This window comes from Ornithorhynchus anatinus, chromosome X1, assembly GCF_004115215.2.
Source record: "Ornithorhynchus anatinus isolate Pmale09 chromosome X1, mOrnAna1.pri.v4, whole genome shotgun sequence".
Lineage (NCBI taxonomy): Eukaryota > Metazoa > Chordata > Mammalia > Monotremata > Ornithorhynchidae > Ornithorhynchus > Ornithorhynchus anatinus.
Window position 1 is genome coordinate 42,108,784 of NC_041749.1, and position 17,886 is coordinate 42,126,669.

The 17,886-nt window shown below is 41.7% G+C and overlaps 1 protein-coding gene across 15 annotated transcripts in view; it reads left to right on the forward strand.

Moving 5' to 3' along the window:
• RAPGEF6 (Rap guanine nucleotide exchange factor 6) overlaps nt 1–17,886 on the forward strand; it is a 287,050-nt gene that overhangs the window by 143,901 nt on the left and 125,263 nt on the right. The window contains exon 1 of one of the 15 annotated variants that reach the window (XM_029050277.2): nt 16,865–17,829. The exons of 13 other annotated variants lie outside the window; for them this stretch is intronic. In XM_029050277.2, coding sequence (XP_028906110.1) covers nt 17,776–17,829 — 54 coding nt within the window. In that variant the 5' untranslated portion in view covers nt 16,865–17,775. Of the gene's footprint in view, nt 1–16,864; nt 17,830–17,886 lie in introns of those variants that run through there. One more of the 15 variants, XM_029050279.1, reaches the window with a different exon arrangement.

Genomic DNA, 17,886 nt, shown 5'->3' on the forward strand with positions numbered 1-17,886 from the left:
TGTGATTTAACCCATTACATAACTTGGAGGATATTCGCTGAGAATTCCTTGTGAACGTTGAGTTGAGTTTTGATTTGGCACGGGAGATGGTGTCTTGGAAATGAGATGCTATTTTTGCATTTGAGAGTAGAGTGGGGTAAGGAAATACAGGAAACCAAGCACACAACTCAAGCAGTCATATTTATTGAGCACTGTACTAAGTGCTTGGGAGAGTACAATAAAGCAGAGTTGATGGACACATTCCCTGCCCATAACGAGCTTACTGTCTAGATGGGGAGATTGACATTAATATAAATAAATAAATTATGGATCTATACCTAAGTTCTGGGGGCTGAGGGACAGGTGAATAAAAGGTGCAAATTCAAATGAACCCTTGAATTTGGGTGCACTTGGAGGAAGGGGAAGAAAGGGAAGCCAGGTTGGGGGTTTTTTCTTCTATTTTTTCCCTTTAAGAAACAGAATAGGCAGTGATCTTCTCATTTATAAAATGAACTTGTTCATTGGGAATGTGTAAAACATGCAAAGATGCCAAATGATCGATGAGTTTTTATCTATCACATCTAGACAAGAGCGTGATCGGAATCCTCCAAGCGTTAGTTTTAAAGGGTTTAGGAAATCAGAAGGTCTTTGGCACCATTTGTGTAATGTTGAATAATTATGCTGGTATTTGTAAAGTGCTTACTATGTGCAGAGCACTGTTCTAAGCGCTGGGGTAGATACAGGGTAATCAGGTTGTCCACATGAGCCTCACAGTTAATCCCCATTTTACAGATGAGGTAACTGAGGCACAGAGAAGTTAAGTTGAAGCCATGATGGAACCTCCAGCTTCTTCTTTAAGATGACAAACTATGATTTTCTCAAACCAGATGGCACTGCTTGTGCCATGGAGGATGGACATGTGAGTGTGTGTATGTGCTGCACATGGAAATAATAATAATGATGGTATTTGTTAAGAGCTTCTATGTGCCAAGCACCATTCTAAGTGCTTTTACTGAAGCTCCTGTTACCAGCTGGGGAAGCCTTCACAGTCCAGTTGTCCTTTTTTTTAAATGGTGTTAAGCACTCCCTTTGTATCAAGCACGTTAATCAGGTCAGACACAGTCCCTGTCCCACTTGGGACTCACAGTCTATGTAGGAGGGAGAACAGGTATTGAATCCCCATTTTGCAGTTGAGGAAGTGGAGGCACAGGTAAGTTGTTACTTTCCCAAGGCCACTCAGCAGGCAAGTGGTGGATCCCAGGTCCTCTGGCTCCAGACCCGTGCTTTATCCACTAGGCTGCACTGCTTGCCAGCTCTGAATGCTGGGAGGAGATTGCTGAGGGTCAGAGGGGAGCTGGTGACCCCCTCTAGATTGTAAGCTCGTTATGGGCAGGCAACGCATCTGCTCATTCTGTCGTATTATACTCTCCCAAGCATTTGGTACAGCACTCTGCACACAGTAAGCCCTCAATAAATACTGTTGACTGATTGATCGATCTATCATCTCTTCTGGGGGCACAGAACCTCTCCCCACAAACTCTGGCCCGAAGCAAGACCCTAGACTTTTCGTTTAATCATTTATTGTGATCAATCAATAAGTCAATAAATCATGTATTTATTGAGCACTTACTGTGTGCAAGGCACTGTACTTGGGCAGGGATTGTCTCTGTCTGTTGCCGAATTGTACATTCCAAGCGCTTAGTACAGTACTCTGCACATAGTAAGCGCTTAATAAATACTGTTGAATGAATGAAGCACTTGGGTGAGTACAATAGGACAACAAACAGACATTCCCTGCCCACCAACAAGCTCACAGTCTAGAGCATCTCCAGGTGTGGAGACAGAGGCTGTGAAAGACTGGTATGGAGATCCTTATGGTGTCAACTTGTGACCTACGAGGCTTGAAGGTTTGAAACCATTGAACCCCTGTCTGGGGGAGATCTAAGAGCAAGGTGTGAATGTGAAGTGTGAATGCACACCCAGTGGATGTGTATGAAGCTTGGAGCCTAAGCTAGGCCGGGGTCCCATAGTTCTGGTCCTCTCCTTGTTCTCATATCCTGCGTTTGCCTCCTACCTCCCACCTGCTTGCTTCTAACCATTCCGAGCGGAGATGGTTCACATGGTGAGCCTGATTTTCTCACGTAAACTCCGAGGACCGCTAGCTGGCAAATGAGCCTTTCTGTAGCCGGTCTTTGACTAAACGTACACTGCATCTGAAGATTGGGGATCTCCGCCACGGGTGGGAAGTCCTGAAAATTTGATGGGAATTTAGTCTAGCATGTCTCAATGTCGTTTCGACCTGTGGCTGTGAATGGGATATTTTATATAGTTCCCGAAGAGGCTCCTTCAGCCTCTTGTGGTTTTGCCTCGCTGATGAAAATGCTATTTCGGGGAGCATGGGTCAGTGGATCTCAAGTCCTCAGGGTGCAGATCTTCAAAGCCGATCTCGGCTTTGAGACCTAAAGACTACAGTGTGCTGTATAATCTGAGGAATGCTAATCCCCCCTAAGTGACCCAAGGTAAGTGTTCTGTGGGAGATGAAAATTTGTGTTTCTACAGGTATTTGATGATGTCAAGACTCAAATCTTATATTTGCCAAGACAAAATTCTTTTTTATTTTATTAAATGGAACTGCATTAGAAAGGAGCAGGGCAGGGATTGTGCCTACCAACTCTGTTGTACTGTACTCTACCAACCATGCCATACAGTGCTCTTCACACAGTGAACTGTCAATAAATACTTTTTTTAAGGCATTTGTTAAATGCTTGCTATGTGTCAGGCACTGTATTTAGCACTGGGATAGATATAAGCTAATCAAGCTGGACATAATCAGCTGTGTGACTGTGGGCAAGTCACTTAACTTCTCTGTGCCTCAGTTCCCTCATCTGTAAAATGGGGATTAAGACTGTGAGCCCCACGTGGGACAACCTGATTCCCCTGTGTTTACCCCAGCGCTTAGAACAGTGCTCTGCACATAGTAAGCGCTTAACAAATACCAACATTATTATTATTATTATAATCCATATCCCACAGGTGGCTCACAGTCTTAATCTTCATTTTAAAATTGAGGTAACTGAGACACAGAGAAATTGAGTGACTTGCCCAAGGTCACCCAGCAGACAAGTGGAGGAGTTGGGATTGTTTGAGTCTTTTTTTCATGTTTTCATGGAAGAGTTCCCTTTGCCCTCCGGGTACACAAAATGAATTAGACTCGAGATACGATGAGGTGTCTGATTTAAATCCTGACTCTTCCTGCCCTGCCCGCTACTGCCCTGTCTCATTCACATTCTGAAATTGAAGTGGAATTGAGTCTTCACGGCACCTCCTATTCCTGATCTCCTGAGCTAACGGCTAAAAGAAGGGTTCTGACTGTGAACTTTAATGCAGTTATCTATCACAATAAAACGGAGTTGAAATCTCCAGTTAATCTCACTTTCATTTTGCCACTAGTTTGCCACTCTGCAATGTTGGCCAAAATTAGCAGGAAAGAACTCAATATTCCATTACTGAACCCAGAAGCATTTTATGGTCTTCATTGCCCCCACTATTTTTTAGTACTCTTAAGAGCAGATCTTTTCATTTATAATATGAACAAGTGTTAATCCATTATAAAGAACTAGAGCATATAGTACAAGAGTGAAAATTCAGAGTTATTTTGGGAGTTGCAAGATATTTTTTTTCCTGTTTATTATGTGGTTTCTCCTGTTTTTCTTGGGATCAGAACCAAGATTGAAGTTCCCCTACTGAGGTTTAGCCTCTAAGTTTGAGTTTTTATTTTCACTAGTATGTCATTTCCTTTACTTTGCGGGGATAAAATTCAGTTTTCGAGTGTTTACTGTGTATAGAGCACTGTCTTGGGAGAGTACAGTAGAGTTGGGGGACACAATCCCTGCCCTCAGTGACCTTAGAATCTAGAGGGACAGACATTAAAATCCATTATAGATAGGGGAAGCAACAGAGTTCATTTATGTATATAAGTGCTGTGGGCTTGGGGTATCAAAGTTGTAAAGGGGTACAGAATTTAATGTACAGATGATGAAAAGGGAGGGAGAATACGGTGGGGGAAATGAATGGTTAGTTGGGGAAGGCTTCTTGGAGGAAGGGGCAGATTTTAGAAATGTTTTGAAGATGGACCCAATACAATTCCACCAACATGTGGTTTAAAAGAGAGAGCCAAGCCAAGGAGAGTGGCCAAGGTTGTGGGCTTGTGAGGTAGTGTTGTCTAAGGGATGGGAGAGTCAGAGGGAAGGACAAAGTTTGGGTGGGAAGATGAAGGGATGTGCTTTGGACATGTTAAGTTTGAGATGCCAGTGGAACAACCAAGTAGAGCTTACTTCGGTTATAAAAGGTTATCCTTTGCCGTGTTGTATATAACGTTTGTAGTTCTTGGTGCTGTTTGTGTTGTTTACCTCTCTGGCTCTCCATTTGAAGCTTTTGTTCAGAGAGCTTCTTTTTTTCACTCAATCGTATTTACTGAGTGCTTACTGTGTGTAGTGCACTGTATTATGTGCTTGGGAAGTACAATTCAGCAACAAAGACAATCCCTGACCACAACGGGTGGCACTGTACCATGCTGGTCCATTCTCAGCAACTGACTCCCAGTTTCCAGCCGGGCTGCAGCACTGTCTCAGGGTTGGTTTTACCCCCTTTTTAAAAGGCTCCCTCTGCTCTCCGTGCTTCCAGTTTCCCAATTTCAGCTTGCCCTACAGCAGCTGTTTGGGCATCCCACTGTCGCTGTAGCCAGTCAGTCAGTTCTATTTATCGGGTGCTTACTATGAGCAGAACACTGTACTAAGGGCTTGGAAGAATACAATACAAGAACCAACAGATACATCCCCTGCCCACAACGAGCTTACAGTCCAGACTGTAAGTGCGGACTGATAGCTCAGTTTTCTTTAGACTTACTGTTAGCCTGTAGCATCTGGCCAATCAATTATATATATTCCTTGGTGTGGAGCAGTAAGGCACAGCGCTCTGCCTACAGCAGTGTTTTGAATGATGGCTTCCAGGATTCTGGATGATGCTCAAAGCAGTAGTTCACGGAGCACATTTTGAAATAGGCTTCTTTATATACAATGATGGTTGCATCTTTGGGATCGTTTTGCATTTCCTCAGAAGTCCATATGTTGAGGAAGACCTTGTGTAAGGGGGCAGGTTGTCCCCTTGGTGCCTGTACATCTCATTACTTAGGCCTTGGGATCCAGGGGCTTTTCCATTTTCACGGCTCTAACTCCACCAGTGACTTCCCCAGTAGTTGGGACAAGTGTAAGTTTGTGTGTTTTTTGTTTCTTCAATAGTAGAAGGTGTGTGGAGGAGAACACTGAATTATCCCTCTTTAAGATTCCCTTCTTGTCTCTGAGACTGGAGCCATCTTCTTCATAGATACCACGATGTCCAGAAAAAAACTCCAAATAATATCTTTAGCTAAGTGAGGAATTTTGGGTCAGTTCCTGGTCTCTTCCACCTTGACAATGCACCACCTTCCATGCATGTTCCTGCATGCAAGTCACTCCGCTGTTTTCTGAAAACTGCACTTCTGAGTTCTTAGGTGCTGCAAGATGCCGTTAGTGCTATCGTTGTTTCTCAGCAAATAGGATTCTTGTCTCAGAGTCATTTGCATTGAAACAATCATGGTGGCTGTTCTGGGCCCAGTGTCTTGACAGATGCCCAGAATTTAGCATCACGTTTAGCATCCGTTGCTTCTGTTTGGGATTGAAGTTTGATCGTCTTGTTTCAGCAGGGCTGTTGTAATGTTGCTGCAGAGCTCCTCGTGCATATCTTTGTTTTCCAGGAGCTTCATATCGACCTGCTTTGGTGATTTGGAAGCCGCTCTTTACCCTGGTGGTTCTAAGGACAGAGCGCATTTTGTAGCAAATGAAACGATGTCTCTCCACCACTCTTCATTCATGTCTGCTATGGTCCGTGCATCATGAAAATCCCTGTGCCACTTTATGATACAGTCAGTCAATGGTATTAATTGAGCATTTACTATGTGCAGAGCACTCTACTAAGTACCTGGGAGAGTACAATACAGCAGAGGTGTTGGCGACGTTCCCTGCCCACAATGAGCTTCCAGTCTATCAGGAAGATGCCACTGTTTAGAATGGGAATGCATCTTAGATGGTTTTCTTTTGTTTAGCAGGGGGAAGGTGGTGATTGTGTTTGTGGTCATGAGGGATGGTGTTTGGCACAAGAACTTGGCAAAAAATAGGCCACTGACACTGAGTAAGGTATTGGGTGGATGATCTACGTGAAAGGGAGTCTCTCGGCTTTCAAAGAGTTTACTGCCTTAAGATTCGGGACATCCTAGGCACATACAGGTGAAAACTGTATAATTCTCGATATTTGCTTCATAAAAAAATGTTAATTTTAAAGAATATAAAATAATTTGGTACTGGAGTTGATTCTAGACATTGCTGCTTGGGAGCCACCACTGGGTATTAATTGAGTACTTGGGGGCAATCCAATTTGCTGGCCCCTCCTGAGAAGTGGAGAGGTTGCTCTATTTTTAGACTTTGGGGGTAATCCTGGTTGTGGTAAACTTCAGTTTACAGAATAGTATTAATAGACGTATTGTGGTTAATTTTTTAAAAAGAGATTGTGAGGTTTGGGGTTTTTTTTTAAATAAACTCTATCACTATTTTTTTTTCTTATCCTCACTCATGAGTGGAAGTGGCCTGCAGAAAAAGGTGACTTTTTGTTAACGGAGCATAGTCAGAAGACCACTTCTTTAAGCACTTAAAATTAGTAATTCAGATAATATTCTAGATATAAGCTTTAGACTGCAAAATGCAGGTGATCAAAATGTTATTATACATTGCCACAAAAATCAGGCTTGTCTCCTTCTTCCACAAAGTGGCTAAAAAACCAAGTTCAAATGATGGGTGTTTGTTTGCTATTTTGAAATCCAGGATGATTCAATTGATTCTTCGTATTTGGTAATTCAAAAGTTTTGGAAAGTAACAGGTAATCAGGTCTTGTTCAATTTATTTATGTTGAATCCTCTTCTCTTTAGAGAAGAACTATCTAAAAGATGTCATGCTCCACCCAGTTTGCTCTAGTTGGTTTCATGCAACAAGTAAAAGTGCTTTGAAATACTATCAAGTACACTGATTTTTTCCCAAGATCAAAAACATTGTACAAACAAAAAATGTGAAGTGATAAAAAAGCACAGTTGAAATGATTGTATGATCAAAAAGCAATGTACATATGCACCAATGATAACATATTTTAATTATATTTTTATTCCCCCATATGCAAATATTTTTTCAAGTCTTATCTTTCACATCCTATTCCATAAAAAGGCAGTATGTGGTAAATAATATTAGCTTATCATAATCTGTGCAAAATAGATCTGCTAAAATGAAATGGGGTTTTATCACTCTATTCAAGTCAGTCAAAGTATTCCAGAAGTTGAGGAGGAGAGGAAGGAAAGTGTTGAAGCAAAGGTGAACTTTCCAACCATATTTTGAAGGGAGTATGCACTGTGTGTGTCTCAAGCCCCTGGTATGGTGTTTGACCCACAAGAGGGAGATCTCGTAAAATTGTTTCTTTTGCAAGGAGGGCAAAATGCACGCTTTATGTTCTTTCAATTTGTTTTCTTTTTCAAGGATCAGATTTAAAGCTAATCTGCCATTTTCGGGTTTAAAGGAGCACATATTTTCCCTCAGATTCATTTGACCAAGATTAATCGAATTGTAAGTGTTCCAAGATTAGGAAAAATCTCTTGGATGAGGAATGATAGTATTGGGAACATTATAGGAGGATCTGCTGGCTCTTTGTTGCTATGGGATTAGTGACCCCTGCAGCAGCATTCTACACTGGTCGGACAGTTTTCCCTGGTTTTTGTGGGCAGTGATAGCAAGCTGAAGTCTTTTCATGCATTCATTCATTCAGTCATATTTATTCATTAATTCATTCAATAGTATTTATTGAGCGCTTACTATGTGCAGAGCACTGTACTAAGTGCTTGGAATGTACAAATCGGCAACAGATAGAGACAGTCCCTGCCCATTGATGGGCTTACAGTCTAAGGGGAGACAGACAAAAGCAATGCCAATAATAAGAATGTGGGTATTTGTTAAGCGCTTACTATGTGCAGAGTACTGTTTTAAGCGCTGGGGTAGACACAGGGGAATCAGGTTGTCCCACGTGGGGCTCACAGTCTTCATCCCCATTTTACAGATGAGGGAACTGAGGCACAGAGAAGTGAAGTGACTTGCCCAAGGTCACACAGCAGACAAGTGGCAGAGCCGGGATTCAAACTCATTCATTCATTCATTCATTCATTCATTCAATAGTATTTATTGAGCGCTTACTATGTGCAGAGCACTGGACTAAGCGCTTGGAATGAACAAGTCGGCAACAGATAGAGACAGTCCCTGCCGTTTGACAGGCTTACAGTCTAATCGGGGAACTCATGACCTCTGACTCCAAAGCCTGTGCTCTTTCCACTGAGCCACACTGCTTCTCCAGTAGAATCAAGGGGGTGAACATCTCATTAAAACAATAGCAATAAATAGAATCAAGGTGATGTACATCTCATTAACAAGATAAATAGGGTAATGAAAATATATATAATTGAGTGGTCCAGCGCAGTGCTGAAGGGAGGGAGAGGGGGAGGAGCAGAGGGAAAGGGGGGAAAAGAGGATTTAGCTGAGGGGAGGTGAAGGTAGGGTAGAGGGGGAGCAGAGGGATCAGAGGGAAAAGGGGAAGCTCAGTCTGGGAAAGCCTCTTGGAGGAGGTGAGCTCTAAGTAGGTTTTGAAGAGGGGAAGAGAATTGGTTTGGTGGAGGTGAGGAGGGAGGGCATTCCAGGACAGTGGGAGGACGTGGGCCAGGGGTCGACGGCGGGATAGGTGAGAATGGGAGATGGTGAGGAGGTGGGTGGCAGAGGAGCGGAGCGTGCAGGGTGGGGAGTAGGAAGAGTGTTATTGAGTGTTTACTGTGTGCAGAGCACTCTAATAATCGCTTGGAAAAGTACAGTAGAGCAATAACAGTGACATTCCTTGCCCACAGTGAGCTCACCGCCTCGACAGAGATCAATACAAATAAATAAAATTACAGTTATGTACATAAGTGATGTAGGACCGGGAGGCTGGGAAGAGTGAAGGGAGCAAGTCAGGGCAATGCAGAAGGTAGTGAAAAATGAGGAAAAGTGGGGCTTAGTTTGGGAGGGCCTTTTTCCTAGTTACACTTCTCTGTGTCCCTTCTGCACTCCCTTATTGTCAGCGTGCCTTCTACCAACTGTTCCCCACTTCCTACTACCTTGAATGGCAGGGATTATCTCTCTTTATTGCTGTATTGTACTTTCCAAGCCCCTAGTACTCTGCACACAGTAAGCTCTCAATAAATGATTGAATGAATAAATGAATGAATGAATGCTGTCTGTGCCGCAGCAACAGCACTCAAAACTGTTGGCCGTCCCACAGAATCTATTTGCAGAAACGTTTCTGGAGCCCTCTAGCAGTAGCTCAAAAGACTGTCTAGTTTCTGCTGTGGTACCTCTCAAGCATCTTGTAAAACTCGAGCCATATATATATTTTTTTATTTTAAAGGTATTTGTTAAGTGCTTACTGTGTGCCAGGCACTATACTCAGGGCTGGGGTAGGTACAAGCTAAGCAGGTTGGACACATGGGGCTCACTCTCTTAATCCCCATTTTGCAGATGAGGTGAATGAGGCACAGAGAAGTTGTGACTTGCCCAAGGTCTCACAGAAGATAAGGGGAGGATCCAGGATGAAAACCCAGGCCCTTCTGACCCCAGGCCCGCGCTCTATCCACTAGATCAGGCTGCTTCTCAGAACTCAGCTAGACTAGTCATCAACAAACGTTTGCCTCCAATCAGTAGCCAAAAGTTTGCTTCATTTTTGTTATCTCAAGCTGGCAGGGGAGGCAGTTGGAAGAGCTCCCAGGAAAGGGAAATGGCTCACTTACCCAGAGGATATGTCCTCTAGCCCACAGTTTCCCACCAGCTCTAAGCAATGGCTCAGGTCTCTAAAGCTGCAGACCTTCTGATTCCTCCATAAGGCTTACTCAAGCACCAGACAGTCCAATGCCCCTGAGATTTTTCCTGTTAAAAAAGAGCAGTGATTATTCCAACTCTGGGCCATATTTTACCTTGCCCCAATTGATACGTTGTCCCCATTCTTCTTTTCAGGGAAGCGAAGTGAAATAATTCAGACACAAGGAAACTGGATTAAGATGGAGAACTCAGCAGGGAAGGGCTGGAAGGGTTAAGAAACTTTGTGGAAAAAATTATTTTACTGAGAGTAGCCCATTGCCTGGCTTCCTCGGGAGAGTGTTTCTTTTTTTTTTGTTTTTGAAGATGATCATTCCCATGGATTTATGGAAATGGTGACCTTTTAGCATTTTCCCACTGAATTCAGAGGTAGCCTGACCTTCATAGTGCAAACATGGCAGCTGTCCTCAGTGCTTGTTGCTATTTGTGGATCTCCCACTTCTCATAGACCACTCAGTGCTTCTGCTCCAAATAAGCACGGCTATCATGAATTGCCGCTTGCCGATGTGGTCGGGCTGATGCTATTTCCCAGCAGCCGGCCTCATTGCCGGATGATGTTTTTGCAAGTTGTAATATTTCTTCTGTAGCAAAGTGGTGTGGCCCTGATGCTGACCGCCTGTTGAAGTTCGAGGATCTCATCGTCAGTCGTCTTGACTTGCGATTTCATTAGGATGGCTCATAGGTCATAAAAGTCACTAATGAAGCCAGATGAGACCCGGGATCCAGCAAATATCGTCTGTCTGGGGCTTGCATTCATTTAGCAAGATAATAAGCCTTTTCATTGGCTGAGTCTTGAAACCGTATTGCTGCCACACTCTAATATTGTGGTTTCTTCTGATTTTTAAGCTCTATCTTTTGTCTCACAACAGCCTGCCATGGTAATGTCATTGCTGGATTTGCCTCTGGGTAGTTGGGCTTTTCCAAGAAATTATCCACCTGCAAAGCAGGTTAAGCAGTCAAACGGTTGTGTTAATTGAGTGCTTACTGCGTGCAGAGCTCTGTGCTGGGCACTTGGGGAAATACAGTGTAACAGAGTATGTAGGCAGGTCACACTGAAGTTAGAGGCAGGTTACAGTTCCCAGCAGCAGTAGTAGTAATATTTTTCATAAGCACATACTGTGTGCAGAGTTCTGTACTAAGTGCTGGGGAAAAATACACAGGTCAGAGTTAGAGAGTAATCCTGGGCTTCCAAGGGTTCAAAATCTAAAAATAGGTTGGGGTTTTATGTTCGGGAATCATTTCAGGACTTGAAGAGGTGGAGACCGAATTAAGCCCAAATTCACACTACATTTGTTCCTATCATGTAGTCCCTTGATGTCGGTGACTTTTCACAACAACTTCTAAGAAACTTCCTGAAAATCAATTCCATCTTTTCCATGCTTAGAAGTACTTCTGCAATAAGAAAAGCAGAGAGTGCACTTTAATTGGTGAAAATATTTGGAGGGAAATTTAATTTGTTTTCAGGTTCTAAAAGTTTGCAGTTTAAGCAGTGGAAAACATTAAGGGATCAAAAATCTCAAGGTTTATTTACTGGAATTTACCCTTATTCATGAAGGTAAAACATAGTTTCAGTCGTTTAATATTTGAGCTTCCCTTTTTCATTTCATTTTTCATCTGGTGTCCTTTAGATGCTGGAAACACATTTCTTTTGAACTTTTAGCTTGGTTGTTCTCGTTTTCATTAAAGAGTGCTCTGATATGCTATATGTTGTGTTCATAGTATTTTGCAGGGTAAAGTTAGAACTATGGCAATTGAATTAAGTAAATAATTTGCAGAAATGGTATCTCAGATGAGGTTGAAATCGATGGCAGGAAAAAGTTCCAGTTGAGCAATAATAATTAGGCTAGTACTTGAGTAAGTGTGACACAAATGTGTCAGTGTCTTGTGTCATTCTATGTAATAAACAGATGGGACTGAGTAAAGTAGTGTTTTCTAAACGGTCAAATAAAATTTATGAGGTATGTAAAAATGATAATAGCTCCTATATGGGAAGATGACCTTTTCATGTTAACACAACCGCTGGGATAAGTGGTCAGTGCAGTTGCAGAGGCTATAGGGAAAATTGAATCTGTGGTGCTTTTTATTGTTCCTTCAGTTTCACTGATTCTAATTTTAGAAGCTTACATCACCTTAGTTGTGATGACTGCCTTTCTCTCCCCCTCCTCCCTCCCTCCTTTCTTTTCTTCCCTTTATGCCTCCCTAAGGATGGATCATATTTTCATAGTGCTACTGATCCTTTCGATGGGTTTTGCACCGTGTGTCAGTGATCATTTAGCTGCCATGGAGGCCAGTGTGCTAAAGCAAAGGGCAAGATGAAATGTTTCTTAAAGAATGGCTGGAGGGTCAGCAGAGTGTCCATGTCTCCTTGATTTATGTAGAAAGCTCAGGGATAGAGTGGGGCGTCACCTTAAAGCAGGAATATAAATAATCAAGATCAAAAGGATTCACACCAATACAATGATCCCTTTACATGTTGACGCTAAGCAAGGCAAAAGGATGGCAGTCCTGCCAGAAATATTAAATCAAGAATGGCCTGCCTAGGCTGTGGAGAGATGGATGCTTCAGCTGGTGTTGCATCTGGTACTGTTGAATATTGTAATCAATCATCATTCATTCATTTTCCAAAAGATATAACATGCTCTGAAATACGAACTAACTTCCTGCCACTGTTTATGTTTGGATTTGAAAAACTCGAGCCCTAGAAGGCAAGAAAACTAAATTGAATTATTTTATTTTATGAACTGAACCCTCTTGTTCATTTGTGCCAAATTCCAAGTTTCTATTTTCCTCCCCTAGAAAATTTTTTGATAGTTGGATTTCTATCTCCCCATCCCTCCCAATTTTGAGTCATTTTGGGGGGCATATGGGGAACAAATTATATGATTGGGATCATCAGAAACTTGTTTCCTTGTTACCTCAAACCAACCTCAAAACAACTTCTAGGAGGATCTTCTCACAAAGTATGTCTTCTATTATAATGTTCCTAAAAGAAATGATAGGCATAAATAGCTGTTTGTAGTTATACTTTTGTTATAATTTTATGGATACCATTGTATGCCCAATTCCCCTGTAGCATGGGATTTGTATTGTTGCAGAACCCTGCAGTAAGAAATATTCATGCTATAGTGCTTAACCATTTCAATACCACTCACACAAGCTGGATCTTCCAACACCGCTTTTCCAAGTAGGCATGCATTCTCGACTTTCCCTAACAATACACTGTAGCCCAAATGTGGAGAAGAAACCCATATTGTGGCAGAACTTAATGTATTTTTAGAGAAGAGGGATATTTGGGGTTTTGTCAGTACCAGACTTGAGGCAATTTAAAAGCTACTCATTTGTTCTTTTGCTTAGGGGGAAAAAGTGAAAATCCATTATTATTGTTATCATCATCATCATCAGTCTATTGTGTGCTGAGCACTGGACTAGACTCTTGGAAGCATACAATTAGAAGTAAGACTGCTTAAACCAGTAAATATTTAACCCTATAAATACTTTATTTCCCATGATCTATAATACAGCAGACCCAGGTTTTGTTAAGCTATTTATTTTGTTAATGAATTGTACATCGCCTTGATTCTATTTAGTTGCCATTGTTTTTACGAGATGTTCTTCCCCTTGACGCTGTTTAGTGCCATTGTTCTTGTCTGTCCGTCTCCCCCGATTAGACTGTAAGCCCGTCAAACGGCAGGGACTGTCTCTATCTGTTGCCGACTTGTTCATCCCAAGCGCTTAGTACAGTGCTCTGCACATAGTAAGCGCTCAATAAATACTATTGAATGAATGAATGAAAGGTTGTATTGATTGTTTCTATTGGATTGCAGAGGGAATTCAAATGGCTCAAAAAAAAATTTCATTAATATCCCCAAAGTGTCTTCGAATCTCAGACAGGAAAAGGAAATGCTCTGAAAATGGCCATCCTGTTTCCTTGCTTCCCAGGAGCTGGTTATTGCTTCATTTGCTTTGGAAAGAAAATAGGATTGTTATTAAAATAGGATGAAGGTGCTAGGTGACACCTTTTCTATGCTTCCTGGAAATTTCTGTTTGGACAATCATTGGGATTCATTCTTCTCTGAAGATTTATTCTCTCCTTCCCTTCCCCTCTTCTCCATCGATTATACTATTATGATCTTTCGAGGTTTATGTTCAACAAATCATTTACACAGAAATATGTATGCAGTATTTTAAAGAATTTAGTCGGAAGGACTCTCCAGTATAGAATTTGGTCCGTTTTTTGGTTTGGAGCTGCGCGAGAGGCAGGGAAGCTCGCAATACAATACTCTGGGGAACTGCAGTTGCTGTGAGCTGATTGGTAGGAAGAGGAAAGGGGTGATGTCATCTTCATTTAAAGGCAAAACCAGAAGGAAATAGCATTTTGTTCCCATTATTGAGCTTGTGTTTACAGAAGTTGTAAAATATGGCATTCACACGCACATTATTAGTGGATTGAATTTCTTGCACAATGCAGCAGTCTGAAATTGTGGTTCAGAGATGAATATCTCACTGGTTCCGTTTAAGAGTATTTGTGTGCTATCAGCATATATACAGAGAAGGGGAGAGGTTTCCTTTAGCTCAGCTTCTCTTCCCTTAATAATTTTGCAGAAACTGGCAAGGAGTGCCTGATTTTATTCAAGTTAAGCTATTATTATGGATATGACTAATGTTTATGTTCAGAATGCTTTGTTGTAGTGATGAGCTGTTCGGAAAAGTGGAATTTCTCTAACAGAAAGATATTGCTGTCCAGTCACATCTAGTTTAATTTTCTGTAGTAAATTCTGTAAAACTAAAAAGGGGGTAGATTGGATTTATATGTGAATGCTTTGTGCTTTCTTGAAATCTCATTTAAAGTCCATTACTTAAAATGGGATAAAATCAAGTTGTGAAATTGTTATCTTTAGAGACCAGGATTATATCTACTGGTTCCTCTGATTCTATTTTCCTTATTCCTAAGGATGGTAACCTGGTAATTTAACTAGATGCTTCTATTTTTTTAAAAAAGAAAATCTTTCTATATTGCAGAACTTTCTCAAAATGGGACTCATTGGTATCGAAGGATTTTAGAATTGCCTAAACTTTTATTTTGTTGCTGTGTTCTCCTTTCTGTAAAGGCAATACCTAAGTCGTCTGGGGCAGAATTAAAGTCTTGCAAGCGGCAGCATAAGATCAATGGGATCCTTTTGTTTTAACCCACCCCCCCCCCCGTCCCCCGTCCCCCGTCCCCCGTCCCCCGTCCCTCAGGACAATGTCATTATTATTTCACCTTTATTTTAGGCAAGGTGAATCGAGTAATAGGATAACACAGGTCACCAGTACCCCAGTGATTTTGCTGTTGAGAAGACTGTCATTTGTGTTGTTGCTGATGTATATTTCACCTCCGGAAGCCCTGTTCTGTTTGGGAGGGCAGATTCTCTTTGGGAGTCAGTATTTGGAGTAGAGTCCAAATACATGGTGGTTGGAGCCAGGAACTCTTAGAGATGGATGCTGGAGAAATGGTGGGAAATAAATTGGAAGCAGAAACAGCAAGGGATTTGAAGGGGAAGACATGACCTGCCAAAGGGAAGAAAACAATACAAGCCCCACATTTTCTCACTCCTCTTCAGTGTGAGAGTAGCCAATTTCTTTAAGCCTGGTCCTTGACTCTCCAACTTCCAAGCTATCGCTCCTACCCATTCTCCTGCCTGGAACTTCCTCCCCCTTAAAAATCCTCCAGAGTACAGCTCTCCCCACCTTTAAAGCCCTCTTGAAACCCCACCTCCTCCCAAGGGCTCCCCCAATTAATTTGCTCCCACATACAACCCAGCAGTTTTGTGGTCAGTCACCCGTAGTACTTTTGTACCTATTCATTTTCATACTCTTCTATTTAAGACTTTCATATTAACCTGTACATCTTTCCCCGCTCTACCTAGAGATCTTTTTATGTCGGTAGCTCCGTATGCAACTGTAAGCTTCTCGGAGCTGGGACTGTGACTTTTCTGTTGAACTCTCCCAATTATATCCAGTACACACAGGCACAATAAATGTATTCTGTTCAAAGAATAGTTTCAGTTTGTTCCCCCAAAATCTTGTCCCATTTTTTAAAAAATCCTGAGGTCATTCCAGAGGAGCTGTCCCGAACCACTGGCAAAGCGGTGGTATCAGTGAATATTTTAATCTCTAAATTGCTGATTGAGATTTTCTTATTAATGGTAATAGGGAGTCTCTTGTTTTGCTAGCTAATACTGCAGTATCAGCTCTCTAATTAGGTCTCTTGTGCTTTCAAACGTTTCTTTGTACATTCAAAAAAAGTATTTTTGAGATTGCATTTAGCCAGATCATCTGTTTCATAAGTAGGAATTTTGTGATGCATTTAAAAGGACAATTTAATGGAAAAAAGAAACTGTAACAAAGTCCTTATGGCCCAAGAAAGCAAGAATTTGTTTTACTGCAGCCAATTATTTTCCTTTAGAAGTACAGGAACTGTTGAAAATTTGAACACTAGTCCTAAGTGCAATCCACAAATCAGACAAAATGTCCAGGAGGAATAAAGGCACAGACTAAATTAAAAAAAAAAAAATTTCAGTATATTGGAAGGAAATCTGTATGTGGTGGTCAGAAAATAACAAAATTAATATCAAAGATCTTGTTGAACATAAATGGCTTCTGATTTGTTGCATTTAGTGTGTGGGTGTGGGTGTGTGTGTGTGCCTATGTATGTGCATTAGGTCAATAAAGATGCTCTGTGGGCTACATCTGCGGATACAGTAGCCAATTGATCTAATGCAGTTTCTGAAGGCTTTCTATACAGGTGATGTCATCCTTTTAGCTCCCTTCCCCTCCCACTCTCTTTCCTCCTTATTAGATATTTCATCTTGCTGCGGAGCATCAAATCGATAGGAGCCTCTCCTCAGGGAGCTGCTGAGAAGCAGGGAGAGATAGTAGGAATTGAGACTCCAGCCCTCAGTCAGGGCTACAGTAGATCTGTGTTTTGTAGCGTGCATCGTAAATGTTTTTAATTGAAAAAGCTCCGTTTGGATTCACCATGGCATCTTACTGATGCATTAGAATACGAAGCAACACTGCAGAGTTGTAAATTGTGCATGCAAAGGAGAGAAGGAAAAGGATTTGGATTGCAGAGACTGAGACGTTCCACAGTGCAAACCTGTTAGAGCAGAGATCCTTGCACGGCGGTTTGAGGATCGGTTGGATATATTTTCTACCTTGTGTCCAGGAGAACGAAGGAACTTGAAAGGACGTGGAGTTTTTAGTTGCTTCTGCTACGGAAGAATTATTGAAGGATTCAATCTACAGCACGGAATAAGTTGAAGGAAGTGGAAAGGAAGATCGGTCTGTTCTAAATGTATTGTAGAGCACAAGGATTTGAGGATATTGGGGTTTCAAACCTGGTATATTTATTATAGTACCTGTATTGTCAGTTTTAGAATTAACAATTTTGTAACGACTACCCAGGTACGTGCAAGGTGCTAGTAGAAGCATGTGGATATGTGAATGTTCAGAGCTCGAAGTATTTAAATATCTCAACGTGAATTTCCACGCTTAAACCTGGAACATTTGGTTGGGGATTATTGAGACTTATTTACAGCAACACTGCAAACCCCCCCAGATTCAAGAGAAATAGGAAGTGGCGGTCAGTGTAAAAAGGCCAACTAAGAAGCCAGGTCTTCATCCTCTTACAGCACTGGCTTATGATTTATAAAGAAAATCCAGAAAAGATTTTGCTAACGTTTTTGTCGGGGTGTCTTTTATTTGAGAAAGGAAACTTTCCTTCCCAGTCCAAGAAATGGCTTTTCTTGTTCGCTGTTATGCCAATTGCCTGCAGCCATGGGCCTCCAAAGTAAGTAATTGTCATTGCTTTCTGAGACCGGGTTAGTCCCAGGGTTGGGTTTCTGAT